Below are 25507 nucleotides of genomic sequence, written 5' to 3'. Positions count from 1 at the left end.
AGACATCCTCAAAGCAAACCGGTCCAACAGCGGATATGTGCTAAAAACCGACCGTGCTGCTAAACCATCTCCATTGCAAATGACCTAGTTTGGGAAAACTCCACCTATTTCCTCACCTTACTGGGCCTACTGTGTGAAAGAGAGAGAGATGGCTCTCACATGACTAAAGGAAAACTAACAAATACCAAAAATACACTAGAGGCTGTGATTTGTCAAGTATAACAAGCACTGTCACTATATTGAAGGTGCAATTCCACATTTAGTCTTAGCTGCAGTGAAACTGTCAGTATTTTTGAAACAAGGCAAAAATGGGTAAAAGACCAGTAGATGATTCAATCAATAATTTAATTAATCTATATAGAAAAAATGGATACAATTGACATTGAAGTTTTAAACTGCTGACCTCATATTACATATAATTTACAACTTGCACTTATTTTTTTTTTTTTTATTTAGTTTCCTTTTTCTTTCTTTCTTTCTTATTATTATTAATTTACTTATTTTTCTGGGTTTCTTTTGGTCCTTTCCTTCCTTTTTTTAATTTTTTAATTTTTTTGTTTGGTATATGTTTCATTTATGTTGCTATCGGATTTAATTCATTTATATGTATAAATGTAATTGTTTATGAAATTAACTCTGCTTATTTAATGGTGCAGTAATATCGTTATAGGGAGGGGGGGGTATAATTTGTTTATACAATTATTTATTGGATTTTGTACAGAATACCAATAAAAAGACTTTGAGCAACAAAAAAAATTAATAATTTAAAGGTCTCTATGGGTAACAAATAAAAATAGTTTTCAATTTTACATTAAACATAACCAGTAACAACTGTTTCACTGTAGTGGAAAGCTGAATACATTTAAGGAATCAGCCAGTTTATCCATACTATTTAAAAATAATACAGGTTGGCATGGCACGGACAAAATATTTATGAACACAAATTAGTGCCACTTATTAAATTTTAGGCATTTCTAGGAAGTTAAAAACTCTTTTGTATGAGTTTCACAACAATAAAAGCTAAGATGTTAATGCTCTTAAGGCATTTTTCACACTTTGTTGAGTATCATGGTGAACTTACCGCTTTAACACAAAGGCACTTTGTGTCTGTTGTTATGTTAATAGTCCTCCGTTGTCAGCTACAACTGTAGCCGTTTTTACAAAAGGCTAAAAACATTTATTTTGTTTAGGTATATCAGAGCAGTCTTAGAATATGTTCAGAAGGAAAACTTTATTTTGAATAATTTAAAAATACAGCCAGAAAGAAAAGAAAGTATACACATTTACAAAGTACAGTCGTGTACCACACTTGATACAGTATGTGCGTCACTTTGCAACTTCCAACACTACTCGGGCTACCAATCTTTAAAAACGGCAAATTTTACAAAGCCATCTTTATAAAAAAAAGAAAAAAAGTATTGATTACATTTCTGGACTTCTGTTGCATCTTTGTGTGTGCACACATCTTAGAGTCCGTGTTCAGGGTGACACACAGCATTTAGCTCAGACACTACAGCAACAGAAACACTCTTTGATATACTATAGGTTTTAAAGCAGGTAGTGTCGGATCACTCTGATCCTCTGATGTACCTTCTGTTCTTGTAGGAAAGGAGTGAACGTCCGAGGCTCATGGATGGCCAAAGCAATGACGTTTGCTTCAGAATCATCAGTGTTCGATGTAAAGAGGAGAGAAGAGTTTGTAGCTAATTTCTCTCTGCTCCTTCCATCACTTTAGAGATGAACTGTTCATGCAGAATGTTCTTGTCCAGGTTCCTACCTGCAGGACAGAGTAGAGACAAACGTGAGCATTGACATGACACGGCTACACCCACACATACACAGGCGTAGATATGGTATATATGTTGAAATGGTTTCAATACTCATTGTCCACAGTATCATTACACAGGTACCAGCTGCGCTTTCTGCTCTCTTCTCTCTGACAGCGAGTTGACACACACACTGCTATTTATCTTTTAATAAAAATCTAAAATTTCCCCCTGTGGTATCGAAAATGGCATTGAACATCGATATTTTTCAAGGTATTCTATCGAAGATAGTATCGTGACAACACTAATGTATTATAGTGGACAGTGGTTCACAAGGTCAGGTCTAGATATCCAACGCAAAAGGAAAAAAAAAAATGGGTACATTGAAAAATGCTTTATTTTACAGGTTTCTTAACAATTTCCTAAAAAATGTCCTGGGGATTTCCCTGGAAAGAACAATGTAACGTGGTACTAATCATAGATGAAACTGAGACAAAGTTATGATAATGTTAGTTCAGAGTTTAGTTAGTTGTGTTGAGTTGAAAGGTTGATTTCCAGATAATCTCCCTTGAGAGAAAAACTCAACTGAAACCTCATTTAAACTCTTTCATTATTGGAAAACCTTTCTCTCCATTTTGTTTAATTGTATGCTTGCCAAATTTCACATTTTTGCAGGTTAAGCTGACCTGCTGTTTAATGAGTAAAAGACTCAAATGAACAGTGTCTCTATTTTACAAATAATTTGAACCAATTGACACACTCTCCAGGAAAATTCTTGGGAGATTTTTAGGGAAATTGTGGACCCATAAAATAAATATAATGCAGGTTTACAGCCAAGAACTTATAGAAATGTATCCCAGAATCAGAAAACGACTAAACTGTGAATTTTTCAATAAAACCTTTTTGTACTACCTCCATTAAGTGAACGTTAGCACATAGACTACTTAAAAAAATAATACAAGATTGTCAAAAAGAGCCATTTCGATCCATTTAATGCCATTCAATGGATTTTCTGCCTTCACAGTGGTGCGTAAGAACTGTGTTAAGATACACATGTGAAAGAAGTGTGTGTGTCTTCACCTATAAAGACCAGTCGGTTGATCCGCGGCTTCTCCTCCCAGAGCTGTGGAGTCTCATTCAGGTCATACAGCTCGTGGACCCCCTGCAGCATCACTTGGTGGGCTTTACCTGCCAATGACACTATACCCTGAAAACACACAAGTCACAAGTCATGAGTGACACATTAACCGACGCTGAATGAAGCGTTTGGAACTGATTAATACGGATAATATATAGTGGCAGTTATTGATCACTGCTGCCACTCGGGGGGCTATTGTGCCTTACCGTACCTTTAACCGAATGACAGTCATGGGTTGCCCTTCTTTGTTTAGGAACATCTTTTCCCATAGGAGCTCCTGAAACAGTGGAAAATGGGTGTTTACTTTACAAAAGGCCTGTATTGTGTAAGAGCTAATTAGTAATGGCAACGGGGATGTGAACTGGAGTTTACCTGGATGAAAACATTCAACGCGTCTTCAGAGAGATCTCCAGCCACTTCAAACGTCACAGTTAAAATACTCTGAGGATGACATTAAATACAATATGAAAGTGGTATCAATATAAACAACAAATTAGACATTTTGTGGTTTTGAAAAGAAAAATTGTGGTTCAGAATTTCAGTAAGTTCCAACATTTTTCACTCACTGAAATACAGATAAATTACACTTTGTTTGAAATAAGATTTGAACGAAATACACTAAAGTGCTTTTATGCAGCGGTGAAAGAAGTGATCTGATCTTATAGTACAAATAAAATAACATACGTATTATCAGCAACCCATCAGTACCTATAAACCCATTTGTGCCCACAACTGAATTTTTTAATTTCCTTTCATGGAAGTGTTCTCTGGGCTTGCCTAAAGCACAAATCTGAAGACATTTTCAAAATCGGTCAAACAGTTTGGCTGAAAAGTGAGTTTTTCTTATCATACTATATCTAGTGTTAGGGGCACATGATGGGACTAAGATTAGAAAATGTCTGTATCTCAGAAACTACAAGGAGCACCACCAAGTATTTGGTATCTTTGAACTCATAACAAGTTGAAGATCAAAGATATGCACACATACTGTACGCAGTGTGGAAATATTTCATATGGAAAACATTTAATAAAAACGATGTCCATGCTCCAAATTCTTCAAAATCCGGATTTTGACTATTGATAAGTGTGATTTTTTTCATGTGATCTAAAAATGTCAAAGTTGTACTGTTAGATACTTGCTATTATGTCCGTACCAAATTTCAAGACTTTTGACCAATCAGAATAAATGTTGTGGCATTTTTCCTTACCATACTAAATATAGTCTTTGGGCACAAATGGGTTAAGGCAAGGCACCCCATAGCAAAAACATTGTTTTTCATGCACTGGTCAATTTTGGGCCATTTTGCTTCCATAACATTTCTTCTTTTAGACTAGTGGAAGAGAAAACATCCAAATCACACATTTAGGTGTTTATTTTACGACACCTTCTCTATTTGCATCTGTAGATTTCTCCTAAATTCACCAAAAGTTAGCATTAGATAATGCCTCGTTTGCATATTTAAACATAACATTTCAGAACACTTGTAATACAAAAAATAATTGTCTTAATGTAAGTAATCAACTGGGGAAGTTTCATGGTGATATCTACTTGCTAAAATGTTTACTCTATCCACCTTTAGCAAAGTGTATATTTATCATTTATATGTTTTTATTCTTGATCCATTAACGTGTAAGCAGCATTTTAATGTTGTCAGGGTGGAGCTAATTTCATTAACTTTATACACTGTTAGGTAGTTTATAACAATGCATATTTTATAAACTGATCATATGTTTTATGTAGTATTTCCCTATAGAGTAGAAGTATATAGAAGAGTAAAATCAGGTAGAGTACTTGGATAAGTGTACTTTCCATCACTTGTTTTATGCTTTTATTTAAGGTTTATATTTTCAGGCCGTTATTAAGACTTGTAGTTCACTGATGACATTTATTTAAAATACATTTTAACATATATTTTCAGTTCACTGAAACCTGCAAAGTCATTATGAATGTTAAACAAAAGAAGTGTTTTTACGCCCTGGCTGATGACTTTGTCAATGGCCGTGTCAAAAACCACAACTCCTCTCGGCACCTGAAACCCCTCTTTATCAGCCTACACCCCCCTTTCTCTCTCTCTCACGCACACACTCCCTCCTCTCAATCCTTCCTTACAGCATTAAAAGGGCACTTTGTAGATATTTGGGGGTTTTGTGTTGGAGTGTTAAGGTTACACACTTCCTTGTCATTTGGTATAACAACAGAAAAACAGCATTCTCATTTACATGAAAAGAGCAACACGGGGAAGAGGAGGAGGGAGGGTGGGGGGGCGAAAGGGGGAGGGTCTGAGGGACGGTTGAGCTTCATGCGGGAAAGGGAACTTGAAGAAAACAGACAACAATGCCGTTATTTACCCACGCAAACAACCCTCATCTCTGCTCATCCTGTGATAAAAGGTCATGGGTATAAAGCACAAGATGAGGCCTAATTGCTGCGAGAGGTCATTTGGTCTGAAGCTGGATGAAAACATCAAGACAAATGGCACGAGAATAATCGTGGAATAAATATTTTTCATAATTTACGTTAAAAAAGAACTGGACTTAATTGATGTTTGGATATTGGGGATACTATAAAATGACACACTAGAGGTTTCTCATGCGTATCTGACTTTCAACTGCTAATTAAACGGTGAAACATCTGTCTGCATGCCACATTTTATGACATCTGGATTCTGTTCAGACAACTGTAAAGCCATAACACGAAGCCAAGACTCAGTCTAGCCAACACAGTGTGTCTATGACGCTGTGTATGAGCGAGACTGGGTCTATTTGCAGTGTGACAAGAAAAACATCAAAAGCCTTCGAGCCGATCTCGACACAAAACCAGAGCAGGGAGGGAGTTTTCACTACAGTGTCACAGCCTGGGGGAATGCAAGGCACAAAGTTAGCCTCGGGAGGACGCATCCCCTTTATCCTGGAGGAAATGATGTGTTGAAATAAATTAGCAAACAAAACAAGGAAGACTACAAGAGGTGCACAGAGAGGTTAAGTATCACCAATTAATGAATAAAAGAATAAATGAGACAGAGTACCTTGTCAAGATGTGGTCTTGTGTCTTTCACAAGTTGGAGCTTCTCTGCGAGACTTCAGAAGAGAGAAAAGATAAATAAAACGCATTTTATTTCTTTCATCCAACACTTAAAAAGGCTCAAAAGATGTTGCATTTACTACTTTAACTAAATTCAGCCAATAAAATGCATCCGTCAGCTTTACTACAAGCCTATTTTTACACATTGAATCATGGACTGACCAGAGCTACTGTATATCTTGGGATTTTATGTCTTTTTTTAAAATCATTTTTGGAGCTGCATTTACACTAGGGCTGTGTATTGGCAAGAATCTGACAATACGATAGATATCACGATACAGGGGCTACGATTCAATGCAATTTTTGTATCTAATTTCAGGAAAACTGTCATAGTATAAAGAACACACCACCATATGCATAAAATCAGAGTACAAAAAGTTAACTTTTTTATGCAATCAGAACAGTGGGATCTGCATTTGCATTTATCACAGTCCCTGTCACATCCAACATCATAGCACTACTTTGAGAGGGCGTATTCACTCAGAGAGTGTTGATGGAGTATTGATTGAGTTAATCTTTGCATGTAAACTATTAATTAAAAAATCAATAGTGTTTTTGAGAATCGATACAGTGTCACAAAACATAATATCCCGATATTCAATTTTTTCAATATTTTCTTACACCCCTAAATTACACCCCATGTCAATAAAAAGGTTGACATGATGATGGCATTATTTTATTAATTTAAATATTGCTGCAGAATCTGTGTAGGAGCCAAAGTGTGTATGTGGCCTGTATTGTTTATTATTTTTTGTTTAGGGCTGCACATATTGTTTTTGGTTAATAATTGGCACAAGAGTGTGGTTTAACTTTATTTACCTGTGCACTTGGACAGCGGGATTCAGACAGAGAGATATTTTCTGTTGACCGTCACGACAGGTCCTGCTTTATTTCTGCCATAACTAGTAATTCTTTAAGTTTAATAAACAGCATAAAGCTTATCTGAACTAGGTATGGATTGTTTGAACGCGTCACACAGTAAAAAGACTACTTAGCCTCTTAGCGGATTTTTGATTGATAGTAGTTGCTGCAATCTGTGTGCTCTCTCTTCTGTCTGCTGACATTTTTATTAGTATTTTAAAATCTTGATGTGTCAGGCTCATTAAGTTATTGTTTTGGAACAGCAGTGGTTCTACCATTTGTGCTATATTACTTTATGCCAATTTTTTCAGACATTCCTTTAATCTTTGCCCTTTTTCCTTGTGAATTGCTGGATAATTTCACGTTTTCAGGACTACTAACCATGAAACCAGAAACAAACAATTTGTTTCATGACTTGCAGGATGCATACAACCAGTGATGAGGGCTCAAACGTAGATATAAAAGTAGGGAACCACTGTTTTAAGCTGCCATTGAAGTTGTTTCTGGGATACAATATTTTATATGATTGTATTAAATGAAATTCATGATTTCATAATTGCATTTGTGTTTGATACTGATTTTGTGCCATAGCTTGAGTTTTTTTTAATCTTATGTTGCTTTATCTGTAACTCACTTTTATTGCAGTCAATCATGAAAAACTGTTTTTTTAATGTCACCGAGGCTTTCCTGGTTAAATAAAGGTTGCATGACCATCTGAAGCAAGACATTTACTTTTTTTTTTTAAATTTCTTTTCTCAGTGTTCTTTCTGTTCTCTGCTGGTCTACACAGTTTTTTGCCTTTGTATCAGTCTCACAGTGTAATACACTGCATGCTGCATCAGTGCTTAATGACACAACTCTGAATGGACTTGTGAAAACTTTAGAAATGGCAATTAAATCCTACAAAACACCGACCACCACCCCCAAACAAACTCCGGCCCTTGTTGTCCCCGTTGGCCCTCCTCATCCTCCCCCTTCTCCCTGACCTCACAAGGAGGCTAAATGCAGCGTCCAGCAGCTTGAGCCCCGCGTGCTGTTAGTACCACACAGGCGGAGCGGCGGGGGGCCGCTTCAAACAGCCAGCGTGGGACGGAGGGGAGGAGGGGCTCGGCCTCTCAAAGGCACGGGGAAAGGAGCTATCTGTTGGGACAAGGGGGACTCCTCGGGAGCCGGCGGACACACACGGCTCTAATCCTCTGCAGCTGGTCTCAGAGACACTGACCGAGGGCATGTAGGAGAGCTTTAACACCGCGGCCCGTTTCATTCACATGAAAGGATGAACACTGACTCTATTCATGAGAATCACATTCTACAGGGGATACAATATGATGACCACCCTGCGGTGTAACAGGGGGACGCTCAATAAAAGAGTGTGTTAATTAGAGAGGAACATGATGAGCAACAGTATCAAAGACTGCTGGGTACACAGTTCAGACACGCCAGCAACAAAGACTAACAATGCAGTCGAAATAAGTTCTTGATCTTTCACTGCAAGTTTCGAAAGAGAACATGACGGATGCCATATTATCAGCGGGCATATACAGTATGTACGCCCTTCTTCAGCAGGTATTCTGACAATTTCACGAAATTCATGCTGAAGAAGGGCGTCTTACCCGAAACATCCGTGTGGCAATATTAAAAAGTCGTAGTCAATAGGTTTGCTGTCCTAGTTTCCTTTTCATATTATCGACGTTAAGGATCCATCACCCTGTCTTCTTTAATCTTGAGTTCAGTGCATTGTGTCTTAATCTTTATGTGATGCTATAATATGTAATTTATCACTTTTCTACCAGAGAGCACGGGCAAGTTGTTTTTTTAGCTGTAAAATGTCCCTCTCAGTAATCCTCTTGGTCACAACCAAATTTTAGGGATCCTTATAAGTGTTGATGTAACAAATATCAGCTGATATATCTTTTTCAACCCTCAAATATCAATATTGGGCTTAAAAATGCTGTATTTTTTTTGTAAAGTAAGTTTCTTGGCCCGTTACATACAGTATTTCTTTCTGAATAAAGACATTTTGTGTACATGAAACTTAAATAGGACAAAACCAACTCACTTTGCTCCGTCTTTACTGTCAAAGGAATGCAGATCCAGCACTTCAGAGAGGTCCACCCTGTGGAAGAACATCACGGATTATCTAAACTAACATTAAGGGTAACCCAGTGAACTGACTGAAGCTAAAAGTTGTGGTAATGTTTTTCCGATTAACCCCTCACTGCACGGTGTCTTTCATCTGCTCACCTTGGTCTGAACTCTGGGGGTGGGTGGGTGCGGGGGGGCAAAGCAGATCCCAAACACACCCAAACCTTTGATACACACTGCTTGTGTTAGCCAGATGCTACCTGGCTCCAATAACACACGACATGCTAACTCAGAGGGCGCATATACACACATATTTGCACGCACGCACACCCAGGGTCAAAGGGCAAAGATTTGTGGGTAACTGGACACTATTGAAGGTTTGGTGTTTACTCAGGGTGCAGCAGTTTGTGTATGTCTACGTGTGCCTGTGTGTGTGTGTGTGTGTGTGTGTTGGGGGTTTCTCTTGTGCAATGTCACGCCTGAACATCTTTGATATAAAGATCTGAGGGGGAGCAGCACGTGGAGTTCATCTGTTACACTAAACAAAGCAGGGAACCTGGTACAAAGCTACGTACATACACCAAAAAAATATATTTTTTTGTTGTGCAAAAACTTACCTTGACCTCTGGCTTTCTAGAATCTTCACAAGACCATTTACGGACCTGAAGCGAGAGGAAAAAAATTATATTATAATAATAAGAAAAAAAACAACTTTATTTGTATAGAACTTTTCTTAACAACGCTGCAAAGCACTTCAACAAGAAAAAAATACAAGAAAAATAAATAAATTGCAATGAAATAAAATTCACAAAGAAAGCTTTTTTTTATATATAATTTTTTTGAGAAGAGATTTAAAAATAGTGATAGATTTAGCAGACCTAATCTCAGCAGGTAAGTCGTTCCAGAAAGGTTAATACTTAGACAATGGAGAAATTGGACCTCGTTCCTACTCCCCTATCCCCCTACAACTTTGTTCTTTTTGCTGTAATAAAGGAGGCCAAATGTACTGTTGTCCCAAAAGTTACCTAAAGAGCTCAAAAGTAAGATAACATATAAACGCAAAATACTACAACAGTAAAAGTTTGTGAAGCTGACCTGACGGCGTCTCGTATCTGAGCAAGTTCATCCTCGTTCACCAGGTCTGTCTTGTTGATTATTGTCAGGTCAGCAACAGCAATCTGCCTGAAAACACATTAAATACAAGATTATGTTCATACGGCAAGTGACACAACTTGCACAAAACCACCAACAGGGACAGGAAGTCGCACCGAGAATCACACAAAATTAAGATCATATATAAAACATTGAACCAGGAAGCCATCGCCTTGTTCGTACTTGTAACTTTGTTAAATTGTACGTGTACGAGTTTTCATGGGTGGCAACGGTCAGTACATGCCAAACTCAAATGGGAGCTGAGCGCTGTTTAGTTTAGAGGTGAAAACACAAACAAAGACCGAGAATGCAAAGGGTCATGCAACTGGTCTTTCTTCATCAGTGTATTTGTTCAACAACAACACTACACAGCTGCTGGAAGAGACAAACAGAGAGACGCCCGGGGAGACAGACAGGCGGGTGGCAAGAGTCCGGTCAACAGCATGTTATGAGACCTACGTAGTGTGGTGGATACTGAGCCGTTTGTTATGTCTTAAAGCTGCAGTGGGTAGAAATGGAGCAAATATGATTTAAAAAAGTTATTTTTTTATAAAACGGTCACTATATCCTGACAGTAGTGCATGAGACAGGTAATCTGCAAAAAATCATGTGACTTTGTGTCCTCCGTTGCTCCTAATGGCATCTGCAAGATTTCACAGACCGGAGGAAAACAACCAGTCAGAGCTGATCTGGAGTCTGCCGTCCAGCTTCCGTCAATGAGAGCCACGAGTCAATCACTCGCCTCAAATGTTTTCAGAATCAGAATAGATTTTTTAAAGCCTGAAAACAGAGCCATGAGGAGGGGCAGAACTCTAGCTTTCTCTCAGAACACTTGAATTACAATATGCTGAAAGGTTATTGATGCCAAAAAATTGTTGCCTACTGAAGCTATAGTTAGGCATTTTAGGAAACACTCTTGCAGATGAAGCACAAAGACTGGAAACAGGGGGAAATAGCTAGCCTGGCTCTGTCCAAACCCACCTACCAGCAAGCTCACTAATTAACATGTTATATCTTGTTGGTTTAAAGGTGCAATGTGTTAGATCTGGTGAGAATTTAGTTAACAAAATCAAAAAATGAACTAACATTATCAACCGAATGTGAAGAGGTTACAGTGTTGACGTTATGTTGCAGAGATATCTGCTGAAATGAGCATGCTAACCGGCTAGCCCCGGCCCGTCCTGTCTTTAAATACCTCTTGTTCCCCGAGAGGTGATAATGAGTCACTGTGGCGTCCAGTCTGCCCTTAGTCCAACATCAGAGCTGCCCGGAAAGCGTGTCAATCACCTTGAGGGTGATTGTTTTGATAGTTTGTTTATTGGATTAAGTCCGAGGTATTTTGACTCTAAATTTAGATTGTACGAGCCCAGTAGTAGAGGTGGAATGCTGCCCCCTACACACTGCACCTTTAATCCCTAAAGAAACGTGTGGTTTCTCTCTGTAAGAAAGCAAATTGGTATTTTTCTCAAACTGTTGAACTATTTATTTAAAAAAACAACAACATTCAGACAACATTCAAAAAACATACCTGGCTGCTTCATTGACGAGTCCGTCTGTTTTCTCCTCTGTTAGTTGCTACAGAAAGCAGAGATGATGGACATAACTTACACATGCAAACAGAAAATAAAAGGAAAAAGGATTGTTCAAGGTGACCCCATAGATTTTCAACTTTAAGCACATTATTAAAAAAATAAAAGCATCTGTGAATGTTTGCAACAGCTAACACAAAATGTGACAGATCAATTAGTAAAAAAAAACGGTCTGTCTTTCATCTTTGTGAACTTTAACACCTAAACACATGAATCTACAGAGAGATCACTTTTCATTTTCTGCTTGTGTCTTGTGCTTGCATCGGGGATAAGGGCAGTGTTTTCCAAAAACAGTTTAATATGTAATAACAGACAGACGGAGCGGGAGGCGTTAATCTGGATCATGACCCCTGAGTGTCAATCTGACATTAACCTCTTAAGCCCCAGGGTGCTGGAAGGTGTGGTTCACCGTCCTAGACAGATATACCCAAAATAAATCAAGAAAGCTCCACAACTACCAGGTCTATATGCATGATCTTGGTCTCTATGGATAGGGAATTCATACCCAGTGTAAGTAACATTATGACTATATGCCTGAGTATTGTGATTCCATTTTTATCCTCGCCTCTAATGTTTTCTAGAATAGACAGTGGATAACACCATTTCAGCAATGGTGCCACGCACAGAGATGCCACTGAACTAATTCAGCAACTCCTTGACTAGATATAAATAACACAAAGAACATAACTTCTACAAAGGTTTTAGGAAGGATAGGACCAGGAGGACTCTCCATTTGGCCACTTGGATACCCAAAGTGTGCCAAATGGGTTTTAACCTCTTGAAGGGGAATCTGGCTCTAAAATACTACTGATATTCACTACAGGAGGCTATGTGCACACAATGGAGCCTTTGGCCGTGACATTTACCCTGTGCATCATCACATTCTACCATTGTGCACAGAATAAAATCAGTAAAAAACAACTAAATTGTATAATTTTGTCTCGAAATGGAGTAGTGTTATTATAATAATGAAATATGATCAAATAAAACTTAGATAATAAGAAATAAGATCAATAACAATGTAAATAAGATAACAAAAAAGAAGCCAAAGTCAAGTATGTACATTCAATTTAAAAACAGTAAAAAATATTATAAAGTAAAAAAACTATTTCTCGTGCGTTGATTTTGTAACTAAAATATTAAAATCATTGCCAAACAAAAATTGTTCAGACAAAACTTTTTTAGCAGCGTTAAGGCCTCGTCTCTTAGAAATGATTCGGAAAAAAGACCACCACAGCATTTTATGAAGTTTTTAAAAGGCAAGTGTTTTAACACACAGCACAGCCGAAACCGGTACCGGGTTCATCGGGTAAAAAAGGTTAATCCGGTACTGCATGAATCACCACCGCTTCTTTTCTGAAGGAATGAATGACAAAATGTATTAAAAAAAACTTAATAGAATGGCCAGTTGCTGCTTTTATTCAACGACCTCTGTACCATAAGACAAAAGCCTTTCAGAGGGCGTGAGGCCAAGAGCTCAAGTTACCTTGGAACCCCTCAGACAGACGGATATGTTATGGGACAGGTGAGGGGAAAGGCAGGAGAGTGGATGTGACAATCCTATTACAATGGTCACATCTCTGATATCAATTACTCCTTCACTATCAGTTCTCCTCTCCTTCCTTCTGTCATGATCTCCTTCATCTCGTCTCTCTCCAATGAGAATGCAGCAGCTCCTATAGGCCATGAAATGTGTCACCTCACTGAGTATGACACCTTCAAATTAGAGCCCATTATCTAGGTGTCACTTGTCCTGTTCCTTTTATATACCACAGGGAGGGCAGGATGTGTGTGTGCTGCTATTCACCGGGGAGATTATCTCACAAGTTTAACAGCTTCTTTTGGATTTAAAGTCACAGTAAGCACAATGTGTTTAGTTATTGCTCAGTGGCTGATGCTTTAACGCTTGGCAAAAACATAATTAGGGCTCCAACTAGTGATTATTTTCAATACTGAATACGTTTTTGATTAATAGATTAATCACACAGCCTATGAAATGTCAAAGAATTGCAAAAAATGCCCGTTGCAATGTAACACAGTCCAAAGCGACAACTCTAAAATACTTGTAATGTCTGGCTCAGAGTCCAAATATATTCAATTTACAGACATTTGAGAAGCTGATAAATGTCTTCATGTTGTCGTTTAATTTTCTGTTGATTCGTTTCAGCACCAAACATGAAATTTTCTATAAATAAGAAGATTATTGAATATGTTCTTAGCACGTACCTGAAGTCCATACTTGGCGTCGATGACTGTGACGATGCCTTCGATGAACAAAGTAAAAAACAATAAGATGATCAATGAATCAAATGTTGTGCCACAACTTGTGCACATGCTTTTCTGAATTGCCTTTTGGTGTTTAGTTTTGTCCGTTTGTCTGAACCACTTTCTCTGAGTTAACTTGAAGTCCACTTTTGGTCTGCTGGCCTGTCACAACAGAGCGGACAGCTGAGTATTTAGTGTGAGGAGAGACACACACAGACCAGTAAAACAGATACACAAACAAGAAAATATGTCACTGAGTCATAAAAATGTCTCTTCAAAACTGGACTATTATTAAAAGAATTGGGCCAATGCTGTCTGACTAATAACATTTGAGTAGTAGACATTTTGACCCCATAAGACCTATTACTGTTAATTGTTTAACATTCTCATAGTAAAGCATTTTAAGGCTTTTAAAGTTTAAAAATGTGACACCTCCATTTATCAGTATAATGTTTTAAATGGCAGCACTAAAATGAACGGTTCCTCTTTAGTTAAATGGAGCAAATATGGGGCAGCTCTAGTGTCATTACAAAGATCTTATATATCAATAATATCTTACCATCCAAATAGATGTCACTTCCGAGCTCTGCATCGACCCAGAACATGGAGGCCACAGCTCCTGTCAGAGGTCATGAACTGTATGTTAGATTGTAAATGGCTGAAATGCACACACACATACAAATCCATCTCTCTCCATCCATCTCCATCTCTTCTCTCCGAAGAAGAGAAAGATTTTCCCACAAGTAAATAGAGGCTATTTTGTTCCTTTTTTGTCTTTTTTTCCTATAAATGTACCCATTAAACTATATTTTTCCATAAAGCCTTCAAAATAATAGAGAAAACTAAGCGTAAAAATGCGAGTCCCCTAGCATGTTACATAGGAACTGCTGTGGTTAATTAAATATACACTGTCAGATATCAGATTTGATTGACTCAATTTATAAAATTGATGATGGAAAATGTTTTACAGCTGTTGGAAATCTGTTAAAAGAGCCAATCTACAATTCATACAATGTTTTATTTTTTTAGTTCAAGTGCAATACCTAACTATGCCATATTGCTTGTAAGTTTAAAATAGTATTTAAATTATTTTAGGGATGCAACCAATTGTTATTTGCATTATTGATTCAATTATATAATAATATATCAATTTATAATCTGATAATTTAGTCTATAAAATGTCAGAAAATAGTTAAACATGCCCATCACAAAATTTCAAGTGCAAGGGAACATCTTCAAATTATTTAAAACCCGACTCATATTCAATTTACAATAATATAAAATGGAGAAAAGCAAAAAAAATAACCACATTTGAGAAGCTGAAATCAGCAAATTCTTTGCATTTTTACTTGATAAGTGACAGGATTAATTTAATGATAATTTAATCATTTTAATCATCTATTGACTTTATTCAATGACATCTACATCTTAAGTTTTTGTGTTTAAAGTCCGTATTGCATTACGTGCAGAAACCCTGCACGTCTGTCTGAGCTCTGTGGAGCGGATAAAACCAATATCAGAAGCTTTCAATTGTTTATCTCCTGCTGGTACATTTGGTTTGTTTCCATTTTCCTGTGAAGGCGGTTATTATAAGACCCTATGTTACCATGCCAGCCACAGCTTGTTCACATAATGCACTTTTGTCAAACTGCCAAGCGAGAATACGAAAGCATTGTAAATATTTGATGGCTGCGTAATGAAAACACTGTTTTTGAGTGGCATGTTTCACATAACTCATCCAACCTCTTCCTGAATGCAAGAGGAGACTCCCACGGGAGCCGTTATGATTGACAGCACCGCCGGGGCCAATGACAGACCTGTCCTAGTCGATAACGAGCCTGTCTCAGCCAATGACGTGGCAGAGGAGTGAGGACGGCCCGGTCTGAGCGTGCTCTGTTGGTTCTGTCTGTGAGGCCAAGTGGTGTGTGTCTGCACACGCCGCTACCTCCTGACACCTGTCACTTAGCGACACACCCCAACTGTCACAGTGCTCGCCCTGAAATGGCCGAATATTGATTTCCTGATTCAAAGTTGAGAGCTGAACGGACAGCTAGGTTTTGGCTGCCCTGATGGAAATAGGCTCTTTGGATGCTCCTGTCACAGCAACACAAGTCTGCTCTGCAGAGTTACAAAATGTTTCACTTCTGATGTGAGTTTCAGAAAGAAATCTGCACCATCATTACACACACAAAGAGAAAAAGGCATTGCTTGATCCATAAATTATCCCTAAATATTGTGCCGGTAAGTCGTTCTGAGTAACATAAAAAAGACACAAGAGACTATAACTAAAGACAGTCTTAAAGGTCCCATATCACGCTCATATTCAGGTTCATACTTGTATTTTTTGTTTCTACTAGAACATGTTTACATGCTGTAATGTTAAAAAAAAACTTTCTTTTCCTCATACTGTCAGCCTGAATATGCCTGTATTTACTCTCTGTCTGAAACGCTCCGTTTTAGGGCATTTTGACGGAATTGCAACAAAATTGCGTTGCTGGGCAACAGCTTGGGTCCATGTGTACTTCCTGTCAGCTGATGACATTCACATACACTGCAACCAGGAATAAACTGGGACACATTTAGAATGTTTACGTTTAAAAATGTGTCAAGGGTCTAAATATTGTATATTTGTGACATCACGAATGGGCAGAAATCCTGACAGCTTGTTTCAAATGCAGAGTTTCTCAATACGGGCTGTGTGTATTTCCCTGTGGATTGAGTGTTTCGATACTTTCACAGTATTTATATAGGACTTAAGCCTGCTTTATAAAAAAAACAACATGAAAATCTCACTTTTTTTTATAATATGGGACTTTTAAATAAAAATGAATGTACTTATATATACAGTAGAGTCCAGAATAGTAATATTTATAGTGGACATTCAACTCCACTCCAACATGGCTTACCAGCCCGTTCTCATTCCCAGGGCGTCAAATACTCAACGCTTTGTCACGGCCATCAGTGTTTGATACCAGCTCACAAGGCGCCCGTTAACATCGGTATGAGACCGTTCCATGAACTACAATGTAACCCATCCACGTCAATATTAAACACACTTACTGTAATGCCTATTCCTCACCTCAAATGTTTTCAGAAACATCTTGTAGTGTACTGTTTAGCTATAAAACGAGAAAGTTTGCTCTCTCTGAAATGACCTGTGATTGGCCAAAGTCTCCCGCCATGGGCTAGATGTTTTAAAGCCTGAAAACAGAGCCATGAGGAGGTGCAGAAGTCTAGTTTTCTCTCAGAACACTTGAATTACAATATGCTGAAAGGTTATTATGGAATTTTTTCCCAATGATGCCAAAAACGTGTTGCCTAATGAAGCTTTAACAGTCAAATACAGATTTATTTGACTATATATAACTGCTCCTGTTTTAACTTTGCTAAACGTGTGGTACCTGGATCAGCGAGTCCTGTGGTTTCCAGCAGGATGTAGTCAAACTTTCCTTTCTTCTCCATCAGGTTCTCGATGGCTTTAAGACCGTTGTCCCTGAAAAATGAAGGAACAGGCACCAATGATTAAAAATGGCAAACGCAGAACAAAATGCCAACAAACACACCAACTTACATAATGCCTACGGTAACATAGTACAAACTGTAATATGAAGTAAGAACGTGTTGTAAGAACTGGACGCTAGACATTTATTATACCTCAAGAAAATAACCATAAACCATGAATCTTGTGTACTTACAACATCATTAGCACAGCAGTTCATACATGTATGTAAAAAAGTGAGGTTTTAGATTAAGACTTAAAACTGTAGGAATTTATTTGAAACAAAGACAAAGCAACAAGTTGAACCTTTGATTCACTCTTGGGTCACTCTACGTACTTGACAGAGCAGCAGAGGCAGCCATTCCTCAGCTCCAGCCACTCCTCATACAGCTCTCCTGCCTGGCTCACTGCCAGCGACTTCTCAAGGGCGCTGCCTGCAGGCGGAGGAAGAGGAGGGTTTAAGATTAGTTGATAAAGACAGAAATTATTACCAAAGATGCCGTATTGCTAAGAAAACTGGCCAAACCAGCCTATGCTTACTAATTTAACATAAATGTAAAGTAATGACACTGTAAGAAAGGATGCAAAATTAAAATAATCACTAAGTTCAATGCAAACACGTCAGGTGTTGCTGTACAAGAGTTTGCAGCCTTTAAAACTCTGGATACATCGTAAAAAACACACATGTATGAGCTTCTTTCAGTTCCAGGCAAAGTTGCTACTATGCTGCTCTCTTGTGGAAAGCTGAGGGAGTTAACACAACAATCATCAGCCTGGCATCGCATTTATAATACAAAGACATGATATGTTTTTGGTGTGTAAGGATGTATCTCTCTTTTGGAAAAGAGTGCCATGCACCCCTATTTGTATTGCTCCTGAATGATTTGTCCTTGCTAAATCTATCACAACATCAAAAACATATCTTACCAGCCGGCCGAACAGTCGCAAAAAAAATGCTGGCATTGTGGTGGAGTCCTCCACGTACGCTCACAAAGTCCCAGTGGTTATAATATCTATTTATCTTGATGCTGTAGGTATGGAACTTTCAGTCACTAGGATGCATGGGGCTAAAGAGAAAACGATCTTATCCTGGACAGGAGCCTTTCAGTAAAATACAAGAATTAATTTAACGTAAATGTATCATAACACATCCCTTAGTGTATTACATAGAGGAGGGGTTGGAGGGTGGGAGTCGCCATTAGTTGTTTGTTTTTTAAATAATGATTATTATCATTATTAGTAATCATTCTATTTTTTTATTTTCATTTTACCTATTTATTTCAATTAATGTTTTGTTCTGAATTATTGGATTTTTTTTGTTAATAATTTCCAATGCAAATCTTTCTTACTCTTTAAAATTTGATCACAAAACAAAAGTTTATAATACATAGTTTGGAGCATCTTTGTTTGGCCCAAACAAAACCCGTTGAGACTACTACTAATTGTGATTTCTCTGAAGGACATTATTAGTTTACCCTCTCCAAATTCATTGAGTATGACAGCAATCCGCTTGCTGTGTTGCTCTGTTAAGATGTAGTTCAGCAGTGTAGTCTTCCCAGCACCTATAAAGAAACAAACACATAGAAATGATGATGAAATATAAAGCAAATCGATCATTAGGTGAACTGGTCCAGCTTTTTGGTTGTGATGAGACAAGTGTCTGAGACTATAATCTCCTTTATAAATCTCCCCCTAACTAAGGTGAAAAAGACACACATTGCCCATTGACTGTGTAAAGATCAACAAAACAGACTAATACATGAAGTTCATGCTGTTATGTTGTGCTTTTATTTTGGGGAACTCTGCTAAGCACTCCCTCTGTGAGGTCTACTTCCAGGAGGGGCGTGTTTTCCTGGAACGCACACCTGTGGAAATTCAGCCACAGGACTCCAGCTAATTTCAATTAGCTTGTTGGGCTAAACCAAGTAGCCAGGGAAGAGAGAGGGGAGTGAGTAGAGGGGTTTGTTTGTTAAATTGGCGTTTGTTGGATATTTCTTCAGTCTATTATGCTTTTTATTTTATCTGTATTAGGCGATAGTGATGTGCATATTGTATAAAGCAATATTGCTATGGGTAAATTGTAAATATATATATTGCGGGAGTCATTATGTGCCCTTTACTGTTGGTATAGACCGCAGGTATACTGTATATATGCCAGGTGGGAAAGCAGTGTGGTGGGTCAAAGAGAGGGGATTAGGTTGGGTGTGTTACCGCAACCACTGGAATCTGTGACACCTGTGGAACTGTTTTTGTGGTCCACCTGCGGAACTGTTTTTGTGGTCCACCTGTGGAACTGTTTTTGTGGTCCACCTGCCTGCTACCTGTCGGTGAGAGTTGTTGGATTTTTATATCCGATTATAAAATCCCTGTTTGACTGTTGCTGCTCATGTCTCTGCTATGCTTTACACCTCAATCCTGCTGGCTTTCATCCTGTTTGTAAGGTCTTTCACCACCTCAAACCCTTCCAGTCTCTCACCGAGGTAGCCTGAGATGATGGTGACGGGTATCTGCTCTGCAGGAGGACCAGGCGGGGTGTCGATGGGCACCAACTCTGGGCAGTCATCTTCCTCCTCCATCACCAGGCCATCCATAACAGGAAGGATGTTTTTGTTTACAGGCTGGATCTGATTAATCAGTACGAATACTGAAAGTAGGACTACACAAACAAAAAGCAGAGGAAAACAATCATGTTTCAAAAGCATCATATACACATCACATGTTTTACTGTGATATTTAGCTAGTCTGATTACATTTAGTCCAAAAGATGTTAGTAAATATGCAACAAATAAAAAGACTGAGCTGAATTTGTTGAGTACAAGATACAAATCTTCACAAGTCTAAACACAGAAAACGTGAATAACATCAGCTCCTCGCCACCGTGTTGTAGTGAAACTGTGAGTGATCAGAGCCAACATGGAGTTAATCTCCTCTAATACCCTCACTGTGCAGAGATGTTGCCATGACAGCAACACAAACACACTTCCCTTCATTTACAGAGGCTGTAAACACATTACCTGACTGCTCCTCTTCTGGGTGTGGATATTTAAAGTTTACAACAATAATGTTCTCCTCCACACTGCTGTTGCTTTATGTTTTGACAGCGTGCGACGCTTTAAAAGGCTCCGTTTCAAATCATGACTCGGCGACAAATGGTTCCGCTTTGGTTCATGGCAAGTCGGGACAGAAAGGCTGCCGGACCGGAAGAAGATGACAAGTATCAACCACAAGAGGGCGACATAAACCCGTTTATGGCAGAGATGCTATAAGGGGAATAATATGGAAATATAATGGATATTATAGTAATATTATTGTCATAGTACAGGAAAAAAAGTAATCTGTCAGTGAGCCTTTCCTGATTATTTATTTATTTATTTATTTATTTTATTTTATTTTATTTCATTTTATTTCATTTCATTTTGTTTTATTTATTTTATTATTTTAAATTATGTTTTATTTTATGACATGTCTGTTTTATTTTGCAGCCCTTGTGAAGCCCTTTGTAAAGTGGGTTTTGAAAAATGCTCTATAAGATTATTATTATTATTATTATTATTATTATTATTATTATTATTACTACAATGACATGTGTAACTTAAACTATAAACCCAATGTTTATTACCACTGACCTGCAGTTATCCCTTTTTAAAGGAACTTGATATAGTACAGGGCACAAAAAAGTAAAGTACAAATTATTACTCACTCGCAGACAATAATAATGCAATAATAAATGATATCAAAATATGGCAGGTCTATTGGATTGGATGCTAGATTGTGGCATGCATGCTATGGTGGCTATCCCCTGAATATAAACACTGAAATTCCAGCACTAAGGATATTCTTGTTATAGTGATATTCAACAGATAAAAGGTGCTATAAGGTATCTATAAACGCATTAATGAATATCACAAGCCCACAAGTACTTTGAGAAATAACACACATAGGGACAGTGGTGGATCTAGAGAAATATTCATGGGGCGGCAAGAGGGTGGCATGGAGACTTTATGGGGTGGCAGAAAAATATGTATGCTGATTTAATCGCAAACAATCACATATATCAATATTTGTTTGGAAAAGTAAGTCTCCCGTCACTGGCTAGACTTTCTAAAGCCTGAAAACAGAGCCATGAGGAGGTGCAGAAGTCTAGTTTTCTCTCAGAACACTTGAATTACAATATGCTGAGAGGTTACTATATGGTTAGCACTGTTGCCTCACAGCAAGAGGGCCGCAGGTTTGAATCCAGCACGGGGCATATACTGAACCATATACTGCTTACCCCCACTTTAAATAACAAAAAATCCCACTAGCCTATACTTGTCCAATACTTTTCTCAGAGCAAAACACGTGTACCTAATGATATTAATTACTGCATTTTATAGATGTGAAAATTACAGGCCTGTCACCCAACACCCTTCCGTGATGACACAAAAGATTGTTGTGCTAAAGGTCTGTTGTGCAATGCCTAAATGAGTATTGGTGGAAAACGGCTCATTCTAACTTTCTAATACTTAAAAAAAAAAAACAAGGGTAAGTTAAAGTTTATTCACTGTTGTTTCAACTTCCTCTGCTGAAACTCTACAAGCACACCTGGTGGAGGCTCTCTGCTTATTCTCAACATGTTGAAATTAACATGTCATGCTTTTATAGCTTTACTTTGTCACAATTTGTTACTTTACCAACAAAGAAAGAGATTCTTCAACATTTGATCTGGTTTATTTTTTAACTTGCATTACAACTAATCTTACAGTGTCAATATAATATTGTAATTAATCACAAGTTTTGACATGCTAAAAATGCTTCAGGTTTGGTATAGTGGTCAAATGTATATTAATATCAGACAAGCTATCCAAAAGGAAATATTAGGAAATGGATCCTACATCAAAACCAGAATTTTGTCTGTAAAGGGGTGATGTAGTACTTCAATAAAGTTGGAGGCTTGTGAACGACAGTCTTTTGCAAGACCCCTTCATTATTAAAGAAGGGGTGATGAACTCCTATCCGGTCATGAAAGGATGCCTCCTCTTTCCTTTCAGCAGAGTTCAATGAGACTGAACTTTGACTTTGTGAAATGCGTGATGTTCTCCAAAGTCGAGCCATGAGGTAGGAGGTGGGATTGATCACACATAAAGGAAATAATATTGTTTATATCCTGTTACTGCACAGCAAAACAATACAAATAGCAGAGAAGGAGGGAGGCAGCTTGGTTGCAGTAGGTTAGACTGCTAGCGGTGCTGACAACTCTACCTATTTCCTGTCCTACCGGCTTTAAACCACAGTTCAACAGTAAATTTCCCCCAGCGAAATCCGGTCTGACTGCAACATTAGACCATCCATGTCTTTCAAGCTCCATGTCCCCAGGTTGTGGCCCAGGCTTTTATTTACAAATGTGTTGTCTCAAAGCCTGATGACATCCCTAGGGTTATTGTCTCACACTTAAAGGTCCCGACAGGCCCCTGTGCGAGAATGACACGCAAATTTGTAAAACAATAAATACATAATAAAACAGCAAGCTCTCAATGATGAGTAAATTGATGTTGATGTGTAAAATTGGTGGTTCCCCTTTAATGTCCCCCTCCGCTCAAAAATGTGTTTTGCTTATTGTTAGTCACCTGGATGTTTTAGCTTCACTGTGCAGAATGATGTAGGCTATGTGCAGAGTTTGACACTAGCAGACTGTTTTCACATCCATCTATTCTAGCCTATACTGAAGGGGGAAGCTTCTCTGTACTTCCCTTAAATCTGAGATTAAGACGTGTACGTAAAAGCACATTTCATGACATCACAGCTAATTTGGAAGTCAATCATGGTCCAATATGCAAGTTACACTAGTGTTAAGTGAAAACGTGACACCTCTGTGCACATTCACTGAGAATGGACTTTTGATTGAAGTAGGACACATCTGTTTTGGTAGTTATACTTTTGAAGTGAACAACATTTGCTGCTTCATTAATTCTGTTTTTTTTTTAGTGAGGGACTATATGTAATTTTAAGAATTGTTAACAAGGCAATTTAACTTTTTTTGTTCGATTGCTAGAAGGTAGCCTATAACCTATTTATAGGCTATGTCTTAAAGGTCCAGTGTGTAGGATTTAGAGGAATTTATTGGCAGAAATGGAGTATAATAATCATAACTATGTTTTCATTAGCATTTAATCACCGCTGAAAAAAGTCTGCCCTTTCAAAACTGCTCGCTGACTGCTAACGTTACTCGCGTTAACTAGCAGTCTACTTCCGTGTTTTGGTACGGTTGGCTTTAACACCTGATGCGAACCGTACCCGAGTACACATGAACCGTACTCCAGACCACCTTTTCAAGTGGACTCGAACCATCCCTGAATACGGTAATGAGGGTTCACACTAATTCAAACGAACTGGACTTTAGGGTCAAGTGTACTCAAATCCGGACCCGGGTCCCTGTTGTCCCTAAATGGGACCATAATTTACCATATGAACATCATGCAGTATTGAAGAAGACTTGAAACTAGCGATTGAGACCATAAACTCACGTTTACAATGTTTACTGAGGTAATAGATCAAGTAAGAAGTAGGGTCATTTTCTCAGCTTGTGCTTGTGCTCGCTCTACATAGACATGAACGAGCATCGCTCAAAACAGTGAGGCGACACACGTCAGCTAAAACCACAATATCACTCTATATTTCAACCGCTTGGCAGTAATGTTAGCTGACCAGACGAAGGTCTCTCCACGAATCAATGCTGATCCTAGTGTTGGCTTTTCCTGCTTCAGCCTCCCGACCGCGGCCGGAGGGAGACACCGGCACCCGGTTGGAGACGATAACGTTTCTCGCTGAGGAGCCCCGTCACTTCACAAGACACGGGAAACCTCTGTTGGTCTGGAGGAGCTGCAGCATTTATTTCTGCACAAACGTCCACTGTACATTCACTAGATATTCTCAGAGCTACAAAGTCTACTGCAGTGTTTAGTGTGCGCGCATGCACGTGAGGTGGAGCGAGCTGAGTGAAGGCAAGCAGGCAGAGGAGCAGAGGAGCAGAGACTCCGGTCCTGGAGACCAAAGCTACGGTCTCTCCCGCGTCCTCCGACCGCAGCCAACACTGTTTTGCAGGACGGGCTTCACTAGATATAACTTTTTCCGGTTTTGGAGCTTCCGTGAAGTTTGTGTTGGAATCTTGACTGAACAGCGTAGCCACACGCGAGCGCACATATGCGAGCATGCATGGGACACCGACCCGGGTGATTTATACGTGTAAGAAGTTACAAACAGTCCCTTTAAAGGTCACATATTATGCAAAATGCACTTTTCCATGTCTTTTAAACATCAATATCTGTCCCCAGTGTGTCTACAGGCCACCATAGTATCATAAAAGACCATCCTCTCTCTTTTTCTCCTCCTCCGTTTGTCCGGAAATGGGTGCAGAAATAAAAATTCGCTTTTTTCCTAGTCTTCTGACGTCATTAGGCAGAAATGCAAGCCATATATGGCTTTCCTGTTTCCAGTGAAACAGAACAGCACCCCCCTCACCCCATACCCCGGCTTGGTAACCCCGCCCACGGAGTAGCCGGCTCAGCAAGCTGCGTCCGCCATTGTTATTTCGACTGTTTACTAGTAAACATGCTGAAAGGAAAACCCGCTTGTTCTGTTGTTGGCTGCAATACTCCACACAAAAGCTTGCACCATGTACCCACTTCGGATCCTCTGAAGACCCAGTGGATGGACTTTATTTTCGCTGGTGCTGTGCCCAGGTTTATAAACTTTATTCTAGCTGCTATCTCTCCACTCGTCTCTCAGAGAGAGAAAGAGAGAGAGAGAGAGCTTCTCCGGGAGGGAGGGGGAGGGTGACGCTGTTGTTGTTGAGGAAGTTTGATTGACAGAAAACGCTGACCAATCAGAGCAGAGTGGGAGGAGACAGGCTGTGAATCAGTGGTTTTCAGACAGAGGCTGAATTAGGCTCTGAGGCAGGCAGACTCAGGCTGCAGTATGAGAAGAATAAAGGGTTTTTTGAACATTGCAGCATGTAAACATGTTCTAGTGCAACATTAAAATACATCTATGAACCTGGAAATGAGCATAATATGTGACCTTTAAGTTTTTACG

The 25507-nt window shown here is 38.8% G+C and overlaps 1 protein-coding gene and 1 long non-coding RNA gene across 3 annotated transcripts; one reads left to right on the top strand and one right to left on the bottom strand.

Annotated features, from left to right (window-relative positions):
* Window positions 1-1212: 1212 nt before the first annotated feature.
* Window positions 1213-20255, bottom strand: cbwd (COBW domain containing). 2 transcript variants are annotated; one of them, XM_074637666.1, is made up of 15 exons: window positions 19914-20040; window positions 18913-18999; window positions 17775-17871; window positions 17340-17431; window positions 14498-14557; window positions 13900-13937; window positions 11613-11659; window positions 10028-10114; window positions 9550-9594; window positions 8907-8963; window positions 5931-5982; window positions 3277-3345; window positions 3116-3181; window positions 2847-2973; window positions 1213-1777 (listed from the first exon to the last, which is right to left on the bottom strand). In XM_074637666.1, the coding sequence occupies exons 1-15, from the start codon at window positions 20026-20028 to the stop codon at window positions 1704-1706; spliced, it is 1113 nt and encodes a 370-aa protein (XP_074493767.1). In that variant the 5' UTR covers window positions 20029-20040; the 3' UTR covers window positions 1213-1703. The 2 variants fall into 2 exon arrangements, with proteins under 2 accessions (XP_074493767.1, XP_074493768.1); XM_074637667.1 differs by lacking the exons at window positions 1213-1777; window positions 2847-2973; window positions 3116-3181; ... (4 more) ...; window positions 10028-10114; window positions 11613-11659 and adding an exon at window positions 13079-13349 and having other exon boundaries at window positions 19914-20255.
* LOC141769038 (uncharacterized) lies at window positions 19720-21178 on the top strand. The gene is made up of 3 exons (XR_012594248.1): window positions 19720-19764; window positions 19879-20087; window positions 20539-21178. It is a non-coding gene; the product is annotated as an uncharacterized LOC141769038 (long non-coding RNA).
* Window positions 21179-25507: the final 4329 nt, after the last annotated feature.

Source organism: Sebastes fasciatus, chromosome 6, assembly GCF_043250625.1.
Source record: "Sebastes fasciatus isolate fSebFas1 chromosome 6, fSebFas1.pri, whole genome shotgun sequence".
NCBI classification, from domain to species: Eukaryota; Metazoa; Chordata; class Actinopteri; order Perciformes; family Sebastidae; genus Sebastes; species Sebastes fasciatus.
Note: the sequence above shows the minus strand (reverse complement) of the source record. Positions and strands in the feature narration are given on the sequence as shown.